At 39.3% G+C, this 21,696-nt stretch overlaps 1 protein-coding gene across 4 annotated transcripts in view; it reads left to right on the top strand.

Moving 5' to 3' along the window:
• The window catches only part of GRB10 (growth factor receptor bound protein 10), a 144,373-nt gene that overhangs the window by 61,243 nt on the left and 61,434 nt on the right, over positions 1–21,696 (top strand). For all 4 annotated transcript variants that reach the window (XM_083855373.1, XM_083855374.1, XM_083855372.1 and 1 more), the window contains one exon: positions 296–389. In XM_083855373.1, the coding sequence (XP_083711499.1) occupies positions 296–389 (94 nt within the window). The remainder of the gene's footprint in view (positions 1–295; positions 390–21,696) is intronic.

Raw genomic sequence — 21,696 nt, 5'->3', positions numbered from 1 at the left:
TTTGTTAAACTAGGAAGTGCATTTACATCACTGTTTCTCCATTTGAAATGGGAACTGGTGTACAGATGAGCCAACAGCACAGTCATTGATTCTGGATGCATGCCACACGTATTAATGTGACAGCCTAGTGTCCCCCTGTGAGCTGTTCCCCCACCTTCTCTGACATTGGTTTCTCCTTCCAGAGGCATGACAGGGATTTTTTGTTTTGTATTGGTGGTTTGACTCCATGTAATGTAGCTTGCAGGGAGTACAGAATGCCTGGTTTTGATCAGATATTCTGCTCTTCTGTTTTTAGGACAATGTAGATCAGACTTCAGCTCATGGTCGGCGGGATCTGGTGGAACCAGGTTTCCAAGAGCCATCTAACCGCATCTCTCTGAACCACCAAGGTAAGGAATAGTGCACGGAACTCCAGGCTTCTCAGGAGTGTGCGGGCATGATCTTGCTTCCATGTTGCCATTTCTCCTTCTCAATAGGGGAAAAAGAAAATATTCTGGGTGGTTGGAGAAGGAGAGCTGAAGAATTTGGGTTTTGTCACAACTGTCCTTTGAGTTGTGAGTGACAAAGGACTTGTATGCATCTCAAACCTTGTAGCCCAGGATAGGATTACTAGCCTGGGTGATAGGGATATTCTCCTATTTTTATGAGTAAGGAGGAGGGAAGCACTGACATTAAATTCAACATTTTTAATGTTAAGGTTGCATTTAAAAAAAATCTTTGACTGCCATAAGACAGGCTCTGGCTCGCTGTCTGCAGTAGGAGAAGAAGAAAAAAGCATGTTTACTTGCTCTCCATGACAGAAATCAGCTCATTTGTGAAAAGATAGCCCTGAACGAGATGTTGTAATGTAGTTGTAATAGTTTAGCTTCTGTAATTCAACAGGATCATTCATAAAAAGCTAAAAAACAATCTTCAAGTTCTGTCTTCACTGATTTCTATCTGTTCGGAGACCTACAAGACAACAGTTACTATTATTATAGAGACTGTTCACTTCAGCTTTTATTGTTTTAGGTTTGAAATAATGGATAATAGTGTTCTTTTAAGCAGTGAACCCTCTTACCCTCATGCTTCCTGATGGTTTAATTTGAAACCAAGTCCTTGAAGGTCATCTTCAAATGTTGTTTCATCAGTGCAACAACTAATAGTAATGCAGACCGAACAAGACTATTGAAACAAAAAAGGTTACAAGCATATTACTTAAAATATTTGCCAAACATGACATGCTTAACTTGTCCTTTAAAAATTCAGCTTTTTTAAAATTGCCAAGGGCATCAAGACTCAAGTTTCATGACTTGTAGATTATCAAGACAATTAAAGGTGCACAAACAAGTTCCAGAGTGTAATGAGGATTGTATTTTAACTTGCTCCCCTTTCCACGCTCCAAGTGTTTTGGTGTTTTTAAAGCTTTACTTTCAATTGAAAAAAGAAGGCAACAGGTTGCCATGTAATCCAGTCTAAAACTTACGGTAGCACAGGCAGTGTGTACTGGCATGTTTGTATGCCTAGAACACATTTTAAAAATTCTATTTTTCATGTGTTTTAGAATTAATAACGTTTGTTATATTATTTTCACCTATATCAGGATCTGCAAATCATAGAACAGATCCATACATGTGACTTCTGAAGCTATTTGTAAATATCCCCCTTTAATCAAGGGATTTGGGGAGTGGGGAGAACACATCCTGTGTGGTCCAGGTTCATGTGTTACAGTGCATGTGTCTGCTGCTTTTGAGGTCTAAACATTTATAGAAGAAATAGATAATACTGTGCTTGGATGGCAGAACGCCAGCTTTGCAGCCTGACATTTTCCCACTTCCTTTTCAGATCCTTTTTTTCCTCTATCAGTATTGTTGTACTGCAAAAGGATCCATACAGTGTCACCTGACATGTGGCTCTTTCTCAGCCACTTTGAGACAAACGTCCAAATTAATTTAGGAAACAGCTGTTTTTAAAGAAAATGGTTTGCACAGGGAGTAGTGGCAGTTTAATGCCTGTTTCTCGAGCAAGACTCTGTTAATGTTTCTTCAGTACTTTTTGAAGTAAAGATTGCTTATGCATTCATAATTTGTTTGGAATTGTTCTTCTATATCAGCTGACTGACAGCAATCAAATCCACTATTTCTAAAATCGTTCTAATTTTGTTGCTGCAGTAGGTGCATGGTACAGTATCAATCTTGATGCTGTTATGTTAGTGGTCTCGATTAAGAACTGAAACCTAAATGCTCAGAGGTGGCCTTTAATGCTGAGCTGGGCTGTAGGAGTTCTGCAAGGTACCTGCTGCTTTGGTACCCTCCTGAAAATGGAAGTGGCCATAAGCATAATGTTGTGTCATATCTTGAGTGTTTGCTCTGTCCAAGTAGGAGCATCTATGCTGTTTTCATAGCATATGAAATAAATATTCTTGTCCAAGAACTTGAACGTACAGGTATTTTTAGACCTGGTGTATATTTTAGAATTCCAGATTAATGAATAGAAAGAACACAGAAAAATATAACATGAAGAGCTTCAGCTCATGGTGTTGTGATATGGTCTGAACTCGCTCCCATACAGTCATATTAGTCACATAATAAACAGAAAGATTAGATTATTAGCATGAAATGGATTTTTACATGCTGTGGCCACTATTTTCTTTGTTTTTTCTTGCTCTTACACTAAACTTAATTATCCATTACTTTCTATTAAAGTGTTGCTGGCACTGACACTTGTTTAAAGCTTAAAATAGTAAACCTGTATCCAGAAGCAACTTGCAGAAGCACTGCAAATTAATGTTTGGTGGTACGCCTTGATTATGTTGATGATAAAGATGTTTGCAACAGACTATGGCAATTTTTGCTTCCAGTTATATGCAACATTACTTTCTGACTTAAGCACATGCCTGTTAGTAGACCTAAAGCTTTCTATGATTGGCATAGCAGAAATTGTGAAAGGATTAGAATTGGCTAAAATAATCCGTTTGATGCTCTCTGCCTTTTTTTCTTTAGTGTATTGTGCGTTAGAGGCTGCAGCTGAACTTTGAGCAGCCATAGTTGTTACGTTGTTTTATGTGTGCACTTGCAGTTCACACCTGACCACATTGCTCAGTGAGCGCAGCAGATTTGCCAGTTTCTGTTGAACATTAACTTGTGCTCCTTTGCTTTTCGCTGGGAGAGCTTTTGGTATAAGCACCTGCAATTCTGAACCAAGACTGCTTCCACAGCCTGTAAAAATGGTGATTAGCTTCTTCCCAGGCATCTGAATCCCTTTAACACAAACTGGAAAAAGAGCATTCAAGTGGAGACTGAGATAGCCCTGCCAACTGTCCCCGAGTGAATAAGCCCTTTCTTGTGAAGGGTATTTCAAGTACGTGTTTCCTGCTGAATCACTGTTTTTACACAAGCAGATGCTTTATAACTCTTCAGCTTCTTCTTTCAAAAGAATATCTTGTAAAGATTGGGGAGCAGAAGATAGTTCTGTAAAGTGAGGAGTCTTTAGAATAGGAAGGTTTCACGTGAAACTAATGTGCAAAATTGAGTGCAGATGGAATAGTATTTTTTCCTAGAAATAGTTTAATAACTGCTTTTGTGTCGATATGCCAATAAACTTGCTTACTTTAACAATAAGTATTTTTATATCTAAGCCATTATTTAGTTTATCACTTTTCAATGATTCTGCTAATTGGGCAAGTTTTGTAAAGGTACTAAATGCGAGGAGTGTGAACTATGATGTCTTTCCTATATTCCCATAGGATACTTCACAAATCAAATGTAATAGGAAAGAGCAAGCTGTCTTGCTGAACGATATTAGTATCCACTAATGCAGAGGAACAGATACGCTTCAGATACCTATTAAAAGTTAGAGAAAGTTAAGAACAGCCAGCCAGGATTTGACATTTAATAACCAGCAATTCTAAGTATTTCTGGAACAGTCCTTCCAGAAGTTGTAGTAAAGCCTTTAGGCTTGAAGAAGAAAAATGTGTCTAAACTATGTAGCTTTTCTGAAGAGGAAAAGGCAGGAGATGAAGATACAAGCAAAACAATTATTTACCATCTTCAGAAACACCAAGAGGAAGTGAGAGCATGCTTAGGAGGCAGCAACAGGTATTGTTCTTTTTACTTGGCAAAAGATTCAGCAGTCACAAATCTTTAAAATTTTGCGATGACAAGTTTTCTGTAGTGTGTAGCCAAGTACAAGAGTACTTGTACTCTGTCCAATAGTGAGAAGCAGAGCTGGGGACCAATGGTAGTGATTTTACTTCCAGCCCTCCCATTCACACAGGATGCCATTTAGAGCCTTCCATAGCGGTGATGGGCTCCCGCGTTTGCTCTCCCTTGTCCCTTCTGCTGCTGCTTCTCCTCTCTCCCCCAAGTACCCTGGCAGTGCAGCCTCTGTTCCTCTTGGCTGCTCTGTGATGCTGCTGTGCAATGCCACCAAATATAATCTTGAATGTGTCTCAGTAGCAAGACAAAGGCATCTTACAGATTTCCCTGTGCTACTGTGGAAGAGCTTTGCTATATGAATTATGATGGCAAAATGCACTATGCTGCAGAAAACTCTAAGCCCAACAGAATTTGTTGACTCTTGGACTTCAGGTGGACTTCTGCCCACCATGCCACTGCTGTTTCTCTTCTTGCTCTGTATTTCTGGGATTTTCTTTGTTGATGCATATTTTGGAGCTCATTTTTTCTGTTTGTTTTTCTAGCAGGCAGCAAATACTGCCAACTCCAGTCCCAGATGTGAAGTTTATGAGCAATGTTTTTTATTGGTACTTGACATGTAGTATTTGAGATTGTGTAGCCACTTCTTATTCAGAATTTTTAAAGCCAGGCATAAATAAGGTACATTCTGTCACCTTGCCTTTTAGTGGAAGTATTAGACATGCAGTGCTGGCACTTTCTGTATGGACGTACTCGTGGGATGATTGTCAGTTTCTGTACAAATGTGTTTTGCAGTGGGTCTGTGATGAAAGATTTATCTTCTTTTTATTAGTGCATTCACCAGAAGTCTTCTTTTCCCAAGGTGTTCTCAGTTCTTGTTTGCAGTTTGCAGACAGAGCTGAGCTGAACCTTAAGGTACCTCTGGCTCCACAGCCAGGTGGCTCCAGCAGCAGAGAGGAAATGGTGATAAGGTTGTTTTAGCCAACAGCTGTCCTTTCTCAACAGCCTTTGGTCTTTCTTTGTTGATGATGGCAGGAAGTCTTGAATATGCTTTGGTTGTAGATGTGGTGGACATCAGATTTCCTGCCTGTGGGTACAGACTACTTGGTTCCCAGTGAAACCAGAGGGATCCAAGGCATCTGCCAAAAGTTGCATCATACTGCTGTTGACCCTTGAGGTGGATCCTGTCCTCTACCTTGCTGGCTAGTCACTTATACATTCATTTTTATAGAGACAGTAAATGCCAGCATGGTGGAAACTTCCGTTCTAGCACACACTAGAACAGTCCTGTGTCCAAAAAATATAAGCCTGTGTAAATACAGGCAGACTTTTGAATGAGCATGGGTGTAGGTGAAGTATTACAATGCCTAAGATTTAGCCCAGAGAAATAATACTGTGTAGGACTCTTTTTCTCCACCACTGTTGTTATTACTTGCTTTTAATATATTTTCTTCTGTGTTTGCCTCGGGGTAGACAAGGGAGGTTGAGGCGATGTTGTTATTCATTCTGTAGCTAAGGAGGAGTGTGTTTAGTAACACTCGGTGCTGCTTCTGAAATGCCTCAGTTGTGGGATCTGACTGGGGTGAGTTGGTTATCTGCTGTATCAGAACTAACCCATGTTTTCTGCAGAATCCAGCTGGTACTGAATTGAAAGTGTAGAATGAAAAACAAACATTGTTTGTATTTCGAAGACAATACTGCCAGACATTCATGAATTCTCGTGCTTTGTATTAAATGTTGTTGTCATTGTCCAGCCTTAGAAAAAAGCCACCATTAGTGCCAAAATGATTTACACTGACTAATCTTACACGGAGAGCGGAGGCCCTGCTTCCTGCCTAGCTCATTACAGTACCTTTGTCTTCTTTTGGAGAATGCTTCCATTTATATTTGGTGATGAATCTTGTTAGCATGGCTACTAGGAGGGCACCATAATAGCTGTGTGGAAGTTTAACTTCCCTCATTAGATTAGTTTCCAAACCCTTGGGCTGACAGAACTCTGAAAAAAAAAATATGAAAAGAGAAGACAATAGATTGGTGTTTAGTGCAGATTGTTTCAGAGATCTGCAGCGAGCTACAAGAGACAGATGAACTGAACTAATCGAGTTTAGCTGGAAGACTCTGTACATAATATAATGAAGATTAAGTGAAAACAGTGAAATGAGAAGAAACAGACCAAAAATTATTTAAACTGTAGCATAGTCAAAGAAAAACATTTGTAGGTAACTGATGGATTTAGTTTTCATTTTTATTGTATTTTTTTTTAATTTATTTTTTATTTTATTTTTTATGTATCAACCTTTTAGTATCAGCTTGCAAATCATTAGTTTTAGACATATTTAAAATTAATTGTGTTCCTCTGAAGCCACAAGATATGAATTAAAAAACCATTGTAATATTTCATCGTTGACAAGCATGGTATTTTAAGCTTGTTTATTATCTCAGGATTCCATGTATCAATCTGTTGAATTTCTCTGACACGGTAGGATTCAGTGGATTCAGTGCAGGGAAGGAGCCCACTGTCTTGTTTGTATAGGGTTTGCCTTGGGGCCTTTGTTCATTGGAAGTTTTACAAGGTGAGACATAGAAAAATAAGCTTAAACCAAGAAGTGCTACAATATTAAATTAATTTAAAGCCCTTTTTTTTTTTTTTTTTTTTTTTCCTGTGGCCTATGGAAGAGTGGTGAAGTTACTACCAGGTTTGCAATGACCTTCTTACTGTGTTGGAAGGGAGAGCTGGGCAGAGCAGTTGCATCAGAAGAGCAAGTGGGGCTGGGCTGGGAAATTGGATTCTTTGCTCAAGATAGACCATGATGCACCATACTCATCCCTCAGGGACTGAAGTTCTATGGGTGTATGACATCTGAAATAATAGTTTGGGATTTTTTTTTATACTGCAGATGGGTGTTCCTCCACCTTCTCTTTCAAGATTTGTATCTGCAGTTACCATGGCACAGAGAGGAGTAAATTTACAAAGCATGAATTCAGGGCAATTAGAAGCTCCTTTCTTGTTATTGTTAAATTCTTGTCTAAGGCTTTGGGAGGGGAAGGAATAAATTGGGCATCTGGGTGATGAGCTTGACTTGCTTCGTTACAGGTCCCTTCAGAAAATAGGGAGAGCACCATGAGGGCTCTTGGAGGGACAGCCTGCAAGCCCTTCATGGGAACGATGTTGTTCCAGGCGTTCTGTTTCTCGGGCTTGAGCTCATGGGTCTGACACATCTGTTTGAAATGGTGTGCCTGGGCAAATTCAGATATCCCAGGGAAACCAGTGGTTCAGTATCCACCTCGTGATGAGGTTTCTCCCAGGTATCAGAGCTGAGCTCATTTCTTGTGTTTATCTCATGCCTGTCATGAGGGAAAAAAGTCTGTTATCCTATGGGTGGTGCACTCCCTCCTCTGTAAGTATATTTGCTTAGCAAATTGCACCATTCCATTGCTAAAGCAGTCAAATGTGATAGATTTCACTATTTTAAAAATCATTTTATATAGTTATTTATACTGTCCAAAAACTATTGGGGCACTTCTGGTCTTAGGTCTTCCTCTGCCTCCTGGGCAGCTTATTTCTTCCATGGGCGTTAGTGGTCCAAAATTGAGCTTAGTGATCTGAAATATCCTCTTCTAATTTAATCAATGAAAATTAACTGTAAAATCATGGGATGAGCTCTTATGTTCTCCGGCATAACTGTATTGCCTTTATGTTTTCTTTTGGAATCTGACTAAATTTCTACTGTCAACATGTTAGAACAAAAGAATGGAAATTAATAGTATCAACACAGGCTCTTTTGATAGCTTCTGGGTGATCTTTAACGTGGCTGAGTTGAATTCTTGCCTGTGTTACTGCACCCTCTTCCTTCATGGTCTTGGATTTTGCATATTCTCTGTTATGGGGAATGTTTTAAGTGTATTTAGCTTTATGTAAGAATCTTTTGAACCTTTCAGTGAAGGTGTTATAGCCAAATGTCAAAACATGGCTGTGGGCACTTAAAATAGTCTCAGTACTAATGAGCTTTCCAGCTAAGAAAGTTGATTTATTATGTAGCCTGGCTTTTAGTCATGCTGTAACAATGACAGTTGTTCAGTAAAAACAGTGTCTCTGCCACATCAGAATATTAACTTTGAATTCTGACACCTTAACCAAAATCAAATTCTAAGTTTCAAAGGTAATTGATATATAAAGGGGAAGGTTATATTTAGAGATGGAAACAATCCACACTCACTGCAGCTATACTGTTATATATTTTGAAAATAATCTTTTAAGAAGTATCTATAATTTTTGAGATAAAAGTACAATGTCACTATGCAAGGTCAGCTTTAATGGAGGGAGAACTGACTTTCAGTATCTGATTACATGGAAAGCTCTAGGGCTTTAATCTGGTTTCATGACTCTGTTTTCAAGTCTGAAATAAATCTATTCTGCTTATTCAGACTTTTAAGAGTATCATCTGTCAGAAACTGATTGCCATTTATCTGCAGCACATGGAATGTTTGAAATCACTGTGACTGTTGAGGGGAGGCTATTTTATTTTATAAATCTCTCTGCTTTGGTAAAAGCAGGCCAATTTTTCAAGAGAACAGTGTTAACTGTGTTTCTGTGCTTTCTGAAGGCAATGGGGGAAAATGGACCCCATTTTCTATGAAACTGATTTCAAAGAGTGTGGTAGCAGTAGTGTTGTGAAGTAGGGGCAGATGTAACGTCAGAAACTGCTCCTTGAATTGATATTGGTCAGACTTCATCTTTGCAAGAAACTTTTTAACAGCCTTACTTCACCTGAACATTTAACAATTTGGGAATCAGATATAATCCATTTAACCAGATAAAGTCCTGATTTACTCCTATCCCTCTTCGAAGCACATTGAACTCATTTTTGTTCTGTCTCTGACCAGCCATGCACCTTTGATCCCTCTTGTGATGCAGGTAATTTTTAATAGCTGACACATTGCAGACCTCTTGTCTGCAACAATTCTCAGAGAGACATGTATTTGAGTTTTGGATTTTCGTTTTCTCCTGACCTTCAAAGTTATATTTTTGGTCTATGTCAAAGTAGTGACAGGGTGAAGAACAGGCAGTACAGTTCTTAGTTTCCTTCCATTGTTTGTCCTAATAAGTGTCCTAACCTTTGGTTTCTGTCTCTTCTTTCCAGTGCCTCAGGTGAAGAAAAGTATACGTTAGTTTACTTTTTTTATGAGTTTAAATTTTAAAGCAGCACTTTTATCATCTCAGCAATTAGTACAGAAATTCATTTTTCTTGTCATCTAAAAAAATAAAAATTATCAAATAAAAAATCAACCAAGCAATGTCTAGCTCTATAGCATTTCTAGAGGTGAAAAATAGAACGAGGATGGGGTAGGGCTTCTTTGCAATAGTGAAATGGGGCACATTTCTGATACTGCAGTTCTCTAGGCAAAGGATTCTGGTGCTTTAGGATTCCTTGATTCAACTACTTTGTGCTCCTCCTTTTCACTTGTTAGTTGGTCTTAATTAGAGGAAGAACTATAAATGTTAAACAAAAGTTGTCCTTGTGCTTAAAAATTAAATGGATTTTAAAAGTTGGCCGACAGTATTATACCAAATTTAGGTTAAGCAGTCTGAACAAGTATAGAATTAGTGTAAGGTTTTAGTATCCTTTTCTGCACATTAAAACAATTTTCAGGAGCTTAAGTACTAGAAAAGTGTGATTGTCACATAAAGGCATAACACATTGTATAGCTGAGAGGAAAATACCCAGTTCAAGCTATAACTTAAACATGATCTTCCTTAGAAATGTCTTTTATAATTTGTATATAAAATAAAGACTGGTTCTGCCAGATGACTGGGAAGTCAAGGACTGCAGATTTTAAGATTTTTCCAGCATGGGAATGTATCTCTTTTAGTTGAGACAAAAAAATTACACTGGAATGCACTCATGGTCTGTATCAGCAAGTATACTTTAACTTAATTATTCCAAAAAGAGCATACACTGTGGTGTATCAAAAAAAAAAAAAAAAAAAAAAAAAAAGTCACTAAAAATATTTGGCTAATAAATTTCTGTGGTTTTGGGTGAATGTGAAAGTAGGCTTTCTTAGTGGCAGAGTTATGTTTATTTAAGTATCAACATGATTTTCTATGTTTAAAAAATGATTTAAGATTCATGAATGAAGTCAGACTTCAGATTCCAAGAAGAGTGTAAAATGGCACAGGCTTTGATTACAGGAACTTTCTGATTCTTTCTGTAAGGCCTGCATCTCTGCAGAGTATCCTGCCTGTATTTACAGCCAGTCCTTGCTGAAAGCATGTGGCTGACCTTGGGCTGGCTGGCAGCTTTATAGGTAGCAGGGTCCTTGTTGGGGGGATGGTTATTTTTCACTCCTTTTGGGAGTTGCATGGAGTAACAAATGAACCTTAGCCTGTGCTGTGGGGTTGCATGGACTCTTAGGCACAGATGAGAACGAGTGGTTGCGAACTGTAGCAGGTAATGATGGCACCAGCAGACCTGGCTCCCATGTGGTGGTAGCTAACCATCTATGACTCAGGCATCCACAAGCTGTGCTGCAGAAATCATGGCAGGATGATGACAAGTGTATGTTTCTTTACATGACCATGCAGGAGCAGCTATGGGCTCTCCACAAGCCCACAGTCCTGTCCATTTAGAAGCTGGGAAACACTTGTGGGGTTGACCACCATGCCTGTGTGGAGCAGGGCGAAGGGTTAGAAGCACTCGTTTAATGAATCAGCTTCTACATGGAATTAAACAAATAGCTGTAGATGTCTGCCTACATTTTCCCCATCAGCAAAATGAGGATGTTGGTATTGCACAACTTCTGTCAAATATGTGGTTGAGATCTGCTTAGGTAGTGTGCATGGTCCTTTTGAAGATGAAGTCTCTCTTTAGCTGTGTTCATGGTATTGAGAGCCAGTTCTGCAGAGATGAAGTCAAGACTGAAATGAGAACGTATGTGAGACTGTGTCCTTATGCATTGGGTAAACCATAGGGTATTACTTTGATATGACGGGTAACATTTCTGTAAATTGACTTGTTTGTATGCAGCCTTTGACATGGAAGTGATGAGAGATGATGCAGCTTCTAAGTACCATAAATGTGCTTTGATTGATGGTGCATAAGTCTTGACTCACAGTAGGGAGGAGGTCAGTAAATTAAGCTGAAGGGTACTTGAAGCTTTGTGCATGTAGGGGTTGAAATTAAAGTGGGGAGTAGTGACCAGACTTGCCAGATGACATTTACTACAGAAAAAAAAAAAAAAAAAAAAAAAAAAAGGCATTAAATGTGGGATAAAGAGATAAGTTGAAAACACTTGAGGCATAAGTGAAAAGCCATGGAGTTTCTTTAAGATGGTTTTAGTATGTTGCTGAAATGAAACTGTTGAAAGAGATTTAATTTGTTTTCATTATTGTAGGAGCCAAAATGTCTACTAATACAGTATTTATGTTTGTGGTAATATCTTTCTACCATTGTGTATCTCTATAAACTTTCTGTTTAAGAAAACTACTAAACAAAGCAAAACAAAAAACCCTCTCAACCCTTCCTCCTTATGGCAATAGTGCAGAGATTTTGGGGCCAGGATACATGTCTCCTGCTGTGTTATGCTGGTGAAATACAAAACAGAGAGACCTCTTTCTGAAGAGCAAGTTTAGAGATGAATCTGTCAGATTGTTGGCTCCAAGGCAAAGTGAGACGATCAGAGAAATTTGCTGAAGGCATGGCTGGGGTGAATGCCTCCTTTCTTACAGCCAGGGTGTTTGGGCAAGAAGACTTGGTGATCTTCGTGCTGATGACTTTCCCCTGAAAAGAGATGTTCTCAGACATTTGCATTCCCTGGGGTCTGGTGTCTCCCAGGGGTTTGATGGTACAGCTGTGCTGGCACTCTTCCTAATGTACTTGTAATAGCAAAAAACCACTTTCTCTGAAGGAAGTTTATTCTGGTTCGACAAGTGAAATGAAATGCAGCAATAAAAGCATTCTTAGACACTTATACTGGGCTTGAAATACAGATATTTTAACAGGAAAAATAGTAGAAATGTGGAGTCATTTCTATTAAGCTGGTTGATTGCAACCTTTCCGTGAATTTCAGGCAAATGTGCAGACCTATACAAAATGCATTTTATTGAAAGCATGTGGGAAGACAGAATCTTCTAGTGCAGCCTCAGTTTCGAGGGGCCAACAGACAGAATCACTAATGAGAGCAGAACAGGGAGATGTTGTTGACAGACTGGACACTAGAGAGGCTAATAGGGTAGAAAAGAACATAAGTAGCTCTCAATGAATTGATACCCTACTGTGGTGAAAGAGGAAGACAGTAAGAATCTGAAATCCATTTGAGTCAAGTATAAAACAAGGTGTTCCTCTTCAGCAAGATAACTCTCAAAAATTAGTTCACTGCAAGTTGAAAGGAAGACCATATGAAGTGTCTACTTTGGAGGACTTTTGGAGATGGAGGAAACTTTGAAGTGGTTTCTAGTGCTTTATGTGATGCAGAAGCTCTTAGTGCAGGTCTTTCCTGTTCTGAGACCATATGTTGGTGTTTTATTCATTTTATGGTTAGAGTTAAGTGTGTTTAGATGCGTAAACACGTCAGAAAAGAGAAATAACTTTCATTTATTTTTCACTACTAAAGATTAAAAATACTTTTAGGTGACTATACATTCTGCATTGTTATACTGCAGCTGCCTTGGCTTGTGCTTTAAGTTGTAAATTTGTCAAACAGGGAAACAAAGTCTGTACTTGTTGGTTTGTTTCTTTTTCTAGTCAGATGATCTTCAGGTCCATCTAAGAAAAGATTGAGGAACATCAGTGAAAGTATGTTGTCATACCAAAGAAAATGCTTTTGAATGTTTTAAAGGGAAGTAAAATATAAAAAGATAATATTGTAGTCTTGCATTATTTATGGTGCCTGTAGCTTTGAAAAAAAAAAAAACAACAAACTTGTGATGTTAAGGCTGTCCCAAAATGAACTGGAATAGTACATTTCTGTAACTCTGATTTCTTACTTTGTCTATAAAGCAGATATAGCAAGATCGAGACTTGCTTTAAGAGGAGGGGAGAAAACCCCTCAAATTTCATAGCTTAATAAAATAAGCAACATCTGCAGAAAAACAACTCCCTAGTAATTTGATGTCAGTTCTGCGCTAAATCTTTTACCACAGTGCACCATTGTAACAGTAAGCTTCAGTCATCACTGTCTTTCAGCTTACCTGACTGTGATAAGCAGCACAGTACTTATTTCTTTATGTAAACATTATGCCGCAAGTGGTTCATGACAGCACTTCAGCAAGCTGTGTCATGTGAGGATACTTGAGAAATGCATCAAAGGAGCTGACATTCTTGCATTGAGGTTGAAAAAGGTTGCAGCACTTCTCTTAAAGCCAAGAAGCTTCAAGGGGAAGATCAATCTGAATTTGTTACGTTTTCTAAGTCTTTGTGCCTATTAAAAAGGACAAGATTCTGTCAAGCTAGTTGCACTTTCAGCTAAAAAAAAAGCCAGTTAGATGGGGCAAACCAGCTAAACAAAAAAAACCTTTCAAAATATAGCATGAGATGTAGCTAAATTTGGAGTTCTTAGCAGCAAGCAGCTGCTTAAGTAATTAAAGTATATAAGGTGCTACTGACCAAAGCAATTAGTATGTAATTTCATTAATGGCGTTAGGATTGCAGTAACAATATTTAAGTCTTTCTGTCCAAATCAAGATTGCAGGCAGTTTGTGCCATGTCCAAGATGAGGTTAGGAGCAGTGTGATGTTTGGGTGTGTTACAGCACCACTGTCTGAGTGGATCTGTAACTGCGCAGGAGCGTCTTGAGCTGGCTGTGCCTCGTTAACCCTCCTAATTATCATACCTTGCTTGAGAATTTACATGTACATGCACTTCTAAATTTTTATAAGCTAGGATGGTAGTAAGTTTATATTTAAAATAAGGCTTTGTTGGGGCTGCTAATTTTTTTTTTATCTTTGCAATTAATTTGTGAGCTTGCTGCTGTTCAAGGGCAAAAGGGAATTACTCTTTTTGTGTATGTTTTTGTGGTTTGTCCTTAAGTGGTTGAAAAATCTTGGAGAGCTCAGGCATAGGAGAGTGTTCCAAGTCCATCTGAAATCTGAAGTACTGTAGATGGTAGGTTTTTAAGTTGCAAGGTCTGCAACTCAAAGACAATTGGGTCTTCAGTTAGGTAGCTTCTAGGCTCCAAAATAGCCATAAATCTTCTTCAGAATATTGTATGTAACTATAATATCTTCAGAAAGATAACAGTGAATTTTAGAGCCTAAGTAGAAAAGAAATACACATCAGGGGGAGAATGTGGACTATACTAAAGTCCAAATACAGGTCACCTCTAAGGCTAGGGTGCATCACTGATGAGTCATTTGTCGGAGAACCAAAGCTGGGAAGGACTTGCTGCTGGGACACCCGTGGCTATTATTCTGATGATGGCTAACCTGGAGGTGCTGACTTTGTTAAAAAGACACAGAGAAGAAGTCCTTCAGAGCCTTCGGGCTTTACAGCAACACTTCTGGCCTACCTTGAGCTCTGTCCTGTTGACGCATTGCCTCTTTCTAGGTCTAAGCCTTTCTAGGTCTGTAAATACGTGGGTGTGCTTTTGCAGAGCAAGCCAGTCTTCTCTGCTTTTCTGGGCTGTATTTCAGATGTGAAACAGAGCGAGGTGAGCAGTTTGTCTCACCTCTTGAGAACACTGACCCTGTGTCCACAGGTTTTTGGGGCATCTCTCCCAAGAGGAGTGGTGGGGTGAGTTAAAGCAGTGCAGTGCAGGACATCGGTGCCCTGCAAGCTCGTTTGAGTGTGCCAGTGGCATCCTTGTCATGTGGGGCCTCATGAGAAATGATGGTCTGTTAACAGAGTACCCTTAAGGGAAAATATCTTGTGTTCTGCTTCCAGCCTTGTTCTGTGGGTGTGCAAGGAGGTGAGTCTAGGCAAGGGATTTGGCTCCATGAACACCATCTAGATGGGGAAGAGTGGCAGGCTGATTTCACAAAATCGCAGGGTATGCCCTGTGTACCTGAAGTGGGAACGCACACACCTTGTGAAATCAGGCATGTGCATCTCACAAGGAAAACAGGCATAATGGACAAGTTTGTTTTGACTCATGCTGAGCTGTGATGAGTCTTCTGTATAGCACACCTGCAGATTTTGCCTCTGGGTGGTGAGCCTGATCTTGACTGATTTTCACCAGTGCAGCTTACCCGTGGGATATAAATCATGAAGGACCAGGCTTTGCCTAGATGAAAAGAAAGGAAACTCGATTTGGTGAGTTCAGGAGAAACATAAACACATGGTTTTCTTAGGCTTAAATAAAGTTAGGCTGATGTTACTGATTTTCAATGAAGTTTTGAATGGTAAGTGTAGATTACTTGTTCCTTTGTATTGTTGCTGGTCTCAGGGTTGTTGTTGGTGATGTAATCCTTTGATTGGGGTTGGGGTTCTTTTAGTTGTTAATTTATGTTAAAAAAACCCAAAACAGGTTGACTAACGGGAGTTCTTGGAATCAGTGCAGTCACGACAGAGGGAGGCATGGCAGAGCTTTTATAGATGACTGTTTCCTCCTGAGCGGAGTGGGGCACAGACACCTTCAGCGGTGGCTCCACACCGCCATTTGGGATGAGACTGCAGCAATATGCTTTGCCATCTGGGGATCCGTGCGGCAGGACTGTGCCGTTCCCTTCTCGTGCAGTGGAGGTTCACACTTCGTTACAGAAGTAATTCCTCACAAATTATCCACCCTTTGCTGCCAAGGCCAAGGGAGGAGATCTCCTTATTCTGCACCCCAAAAGACTGTGATTTTTTGGAAGCAGCTGCTTGGCTTGCCTGAAAGGAGACCGTAAAATAGACAGCTGATTGGGGGACAGCATATCTGTGTGCAGATGAAATTAAATGTGTGCCCCAAAACACTGCTCCTTTAGTAGGGCAAAGAAATGTAGGGAAAGCTTTTATTGAGGTGCTACCTGCGCTGTAAGAGGGCATCTGAATGGCAGCTCCCTTCATCTCTGAAGTGGAGCTACGGTAGTTAGGCTTGCTCATCATTATTTGTTGGGTACTGGGTTTAAAAGTCAAGTCAGAGGCATTTTTTAATGTTCTACAAGTAAATTTATTTTAATCCCCAGCAGGCTCTTAAAGGAGGCTTTTTTAATGCAGTGTTGCAATTACAAACAACTCTCCCCCAGTTAAGTCTCTTGTAGATATTTTACCAAAATGACAATCGCAGTTAATATTAAACTGTTAAAGCAACTGATAAAAAGAAACCAAAATTACCCTGGCACTTAAACGTTTTACTTTTTCATATGACTTTGGTTCTGTTAAGTTGGACAAAAAGTACCTTAAATATGAAATATTCCAGTTGTCTGCATTGTAAGTCCATCAGTCATAGCTAGGTAACTATTATATGCTGAAAATGCAATATTTAATTAACTTGGAAGAACAGCTGATTCATTAATTGCCGTGTGCAACTTTTGGAACTTATATTATGTCCTCAAACATTCTTTCTAAAGCAGCAGCAAACCTGTTTGAAGCAAAATTTAAAACTCATGGTTTAACCTTAGTAGGAGTAAAGGTTAGCTCAGGTATCAGGTGATGAGGGACACACCTAATTTAATAACAATAATAATAATAATAATAATGCTTCAGCACGAGCTCTGAAGACCTGTCACTTCCTGAAGAGAAATGCTAATGGACTCTCTGGGTTAATCCAACCACTCTTTACTTGAAAGCTTTGTTGAAGTTGTTGTGGAGTGGATTTGAAACGAAACCCCCTAGGCAAGAAGCCTTGGGCTTGCTGGCTGCCAGGCAGGAACTTCTCCAAGCAGTGGGATGATGCTGAGATGGAGCAGGTGCTGGTGCTGGAGCAGGCAGGGCATTGCAGGCTTTGGCTGGAGCCAAGGCAGCACGTTAGGAGGTAATGCATGATGTTTCCCGGAGCAGGGATGAAGCTTGGGCTTTCTTGGCAGGATGGGAGAGACTAATCTTATATACTGGTTCTTATATTGATTTGTAAGGATTGTTCAGCTGGGATTCCTCAGCTGGGTATTACGGTGTTTAATCAGGGAGGGAGAACACAAGGTCCTGAAAGAAAAGCAATAGATGCTTCGACTGTTTTCAACTTTGCCTTTAATAGCTTTAGATTTGCAAGACACATGTAGGTCTTCTCATCTGTCTGAATTTTTAACTTCCTTTTGAACTGTAAATTGTGTAGTAATGTTATTTATCTATATTTGATTTGCACTCTCACTTTCTTTTTTTTCTTTGACATGGGCAATAAGAATAAAACATCCAAGTAAAACTTCAGAGAAGTGCTATGAATAGAAATCTATATATAGGAAATGGTAGAATAAATTGGGAAAAATATTTTTTCAGGTAAACATAAGAAAAATATTTAATTATTAGGTATTTTAAAGCTTTTTATTCTGTTTCTGATGTAGGACTAGGTAATCTCAATAAAAATGCAACTAAACCTGATCTTTTCTGTGTCAAATTGCAGCTCTCACTGATAAAACATATCTTCTTAAAGCCATTCTCTCATTAAATATGACTGTCTAATATAATATGCAGTCAAGAATTTACCCTGTGGTCAGCTGACAGTATTTCAATTCACCTCTTCATTGCCACCCAGTGCTGTGCTTCTTGAGCTCTGATTCGTAAGTTCCTTAATAGCTCGGTAGGATAACATGGATTTGCCTGCCTGTCTGAAAAGTTCCAGTGGATTTTCTGATTGGTTTGTATGGGCTGCACAGGCCAGGAGCCCTTCTGCTGCCCAGGTGTTCCTACACCCATGTCCTCTTGAAGGATAAGTGACAGTCTTTCTATGATCATAATTTTGGGATATACTTTCTCACTTTTGCTGTTGAGGTGATGCATCAATAATGAGGCACCCAGTTAACCTCACCAGGAAGGCAAGACTTGAATGGAGAATCCCTGGGGTCAGTTGATCTGTCTGTGTCTCACGTTCACTCTTTTTTTTTTGTCCTGAGTTAAGGGTGGGCCACAACAAGGCTATAGGTTCATGACTACTCCTCACAAAGTTGTGGCTTACACTTCAGCTTTCCTTCTGTTCCTGTCTCCTTTTGGGCCAGGAAAATCCATTTGGCCTGTGCACCCTGTGATGTGTCGCATCCTTTACCAATGTAGCTGCTCTGTCCTTGAGGGTTTTTTTGAGGACTAGTCTATTCTGACCCCAGGCTTGGCCTCTAAAGGAATATCCCATTCTGCCTTCCATGGTGCTGCTTCTATCTGGGTAACTGAGGCTGGTTTGGGTTTTCCTTGTCTTGATAAACCCAAACAAAGAAATGCTTTCTTTTTAAAGTCAGTCAGTCTTTTTATCAGTCTTTTTCTTAAATCAATGATTTATAAGCAAGTGACATGAGAAAATGGTACAGGAAAACCACTGAACCTCATGTTCATGGAAAAAAACTGCAGATGTTACCAGTTACTTGAAAATTAATCTTTTCTCTGGATTTTGTAATCTGCTCAAGAATTGCGGTTTCCCAGAGGTCTACTTAATCTGGTATTCTGCTTTAAGTGATATGTTTACTCAGTAGTTACTATATAGCAGTGGCTGTGCAGGCATTGGCTTGTGAAGAGGGTTTTGAAACCTTTTCAAAAGGTTGATTGACTGATTGCTGTCATCAGTGATGACTGACTGAGTGACTGCCTGATTGCTATCATCAGTGATAGCTGGACAAGGGTGTGCTCACCCAACAGGAGATGGGCAGTCCCAGTGTGCAGGAACACAGTATCAGCTGGTGTCCTGTTTGACTTTGGGTTCAAACTTTGACCTGATGCTTTTTTTAGGAAGGAGGATATACTTTCTTCTCTCTTTTTAAATTTTTTTATTCCCTGAAGCTGCAAATTTCCTTTGACAAAATGGGTATCAGGAATTCTGTTTTCTAAATGGACTGTGTGAGTCTGGAAAAGGGATTGGCCATGACATACATATTTTAATCTTATCTCTTATAGTTGGAATGTGTGTAATCAGAATTCTAGGTGGTTTCCTTGGATTTCAAGCCCCTCTCTCATACTGGTGCTTCAACACTTGTGTGTGCAGTAGAGTCAAGCAAGAGTTCAGCAGTGGTGGTGGTGATACCCACCTGCAGCAATCGTCTGTTTAGACAACCAATATCCATCCACTCCACAAAAGGACCAACCTGACTCTGCAGTCCTTGGGTTAGAAATGGGAGCATGTACAGTGGGAGGTGCTTCTGAATGTTGTCTGTAAATAACTGCAGCACCATCAAAGGGCAAAACCATTAAAATCTCCATCAGAGACATGTTTTGCCTTAGTTCGTCCCCATAATTAACAAATAAACCCTCCCAGTCCCCCTCCCTTTCCCCAAATGCCTAGCTTTCATCATCTTTGCTCTTTAGTATGTCAAGCTTTAAGTGTGAAGTAGATGAGAACTGAATTTTTCATTTTTTTAACCTTCCTAAATGTAACCTTCCAGAATTCCTAAAACTCATTTTATCCACTAATCCAAGTGGATGAAGTGCAACTTCATTTCTTCCTGCTGCAGGGCACCTGTAGCCAATTGTTCTCGTTACTCATTGAAGCCTTGGGTTTTTATGAGCACCTTTCCTATGTAGCTTATTCCTATAGTTGTTACCTAGCAACATTAATTTTGTTCAATTTAGTTTGTCTTCTATTTCAAGAAATCTATCAGGTGTGTTTTGAGAACATATCTGGAGTCCAACCATGAACCTTTAGAAGAGAGGTGTGAAATAATAAAGAGAGTTCTCTGCAGCACCTGTAATTAATGTATGTCTACTTGGTGTTATCCATCACAGCCTTACTGGCAGAAATGGGAGTAGATGCGTGTGGGGTTTAAAAATTACCTGGAGAATACTGGAGCAGTTACAAGTTCACTGTTGATTTCTCTGTGTGGTGTTTCAGTGCACTCAAAGAGCATAGATGCCTGTCTCAATTTCATGCTCTTTTACCAACCAGCATCTCTGTTTCTTGCCCTTCTCTCCATGGCACGGTCCATTTAGCATTTTGCAAGCTGCACATGCACTGATGTGACATTTTGCAGGCCAGCAACCGTAGTTGCAGTACGAAAAATAGGGAATTTCACTTAAGCTGAAGAACATTAAAATGCAATAAAGGAAATGAGTACAGAGGCCCATAAGGAGACTTACAGGAGTGCATGAAGTTTTGGGGTTCAGGCTTGTAATTTTTAATTCAGACTGTGGCTACTCTGGAGATGGTGATTGCCTCCAGGACAAGCAAAGTTGTGTTTGTGTCTTCTGCTTTCACTTGAAATGAACAAAAAAAACCCTCTAAGCTTCTAAAGTTCAACTGAAGCAGTCTTGATATTTTTATAATTCTGTCTGACAGCCTTCTCTGATCTGGAGAACAGTGTGAAAGCATAGGGTTTGCAAATGTTTTTTTATATTGTCTTTTTGTTTCTTGTGCTAAACTTCCCATCCATATGGAGCTTTCATGAAATCAGGAGGGGAAAGATTGCTTAGAATTGGAACTGATATTGGGAACGGAGGGTGTCAGTCAGCTGTAGCATCACTGTAGAGGACACTGTGGGGTTTTTAAGAAATTGTAAGAGATCTGCTTATTATCATCCACCTTCTGTTGCATGTGTCTCTCAGAGGTGTAGAAGCTGCCAAGTACTAAATACATGCATCCGTAGGGGGCTGTGGATACCAATTGTATGAAAATTGCAGATCAACTGGTGCCTGTGGCATTAGTGGAAGCTAAAACCCAAGTAGGGAGGGATATGAGACATTTGTGTAAACATAGTGAGTGTAGTTACATCCAAAAAATTTTAGTGATGGAGATTTCTGAAGTCTTTTCATAATGGCATTTGGACATGGTACTGGAGGGACATGCTGCAGTGATCTTATGCAAGGGATCTCCTTAATATGAGGGGTCGTCTTATAAAAAGAATTTGTATACACATCTCACTGGGATAATCCTTACCTGCATTTTTGATTGTAAAACACGAGATTTCCACAATGCCAAAGCCCTTGCAAAATATAATTGTATCACTGGTATGAATCAGGCTAACTTACATGTGGTTTTAGAGGATTTCAAACAGGATCTTGAGGTAGATAGCACAAGTATTTTGTATATTTTTTTTCTCTTTTCAAATACTGGTGCAATTCTTCTGTTCATTTTACTATAAATGTATTTTCCCCATATCACCTGTAATTTACATCATGTTTTACATGTTTCACAACTTGGATACCATGCTCTACTCAGCTAACTTTTTATATGAAATTCTATATTTTTCTTATGTATATACTTTATATATACTTCTTATATGAAATCTTATATTAGGTATATCTTAGCTTTTTTGTTTTGTCAAGATGGCTCTTGAATGTGTTGCTCTGAAACTCATTTTGGGGAACTGCTGGTGTTAGGTTGTCAAATAGGAATAAGTGATCAATCAGCAGCTGCCTTACTGTATCAAACACTTGTTTGTGTATGTGTTGTTAAGTTTCTTATGGTGTCAGACTTAATTCCATGGTGACAGAAAAGTGCTATAGTCTTTTTATAAATATTCTACCAAATTCCTTGTAGCTATTGCATGAGCTATCTCTGGGAACTGATATGAGCGATAATA

The sequence above is a fragment of the Zosterops lateralis genome (assembly GCF_965231275.1).
Source record: "Zosterops lateralis genome assembly, chromosome: 1".
NCBI lineage: Eukaryota > Metazoa > Chordata > Aves > Passeriformes > Zosteropidae > Zosterops > Zosterops lateralis.
The sequence above is the reverse complement of the archived record's forward strand: the minus strand, read 5'-3'. Positions and strand labels throughout refer to the sequence as shown.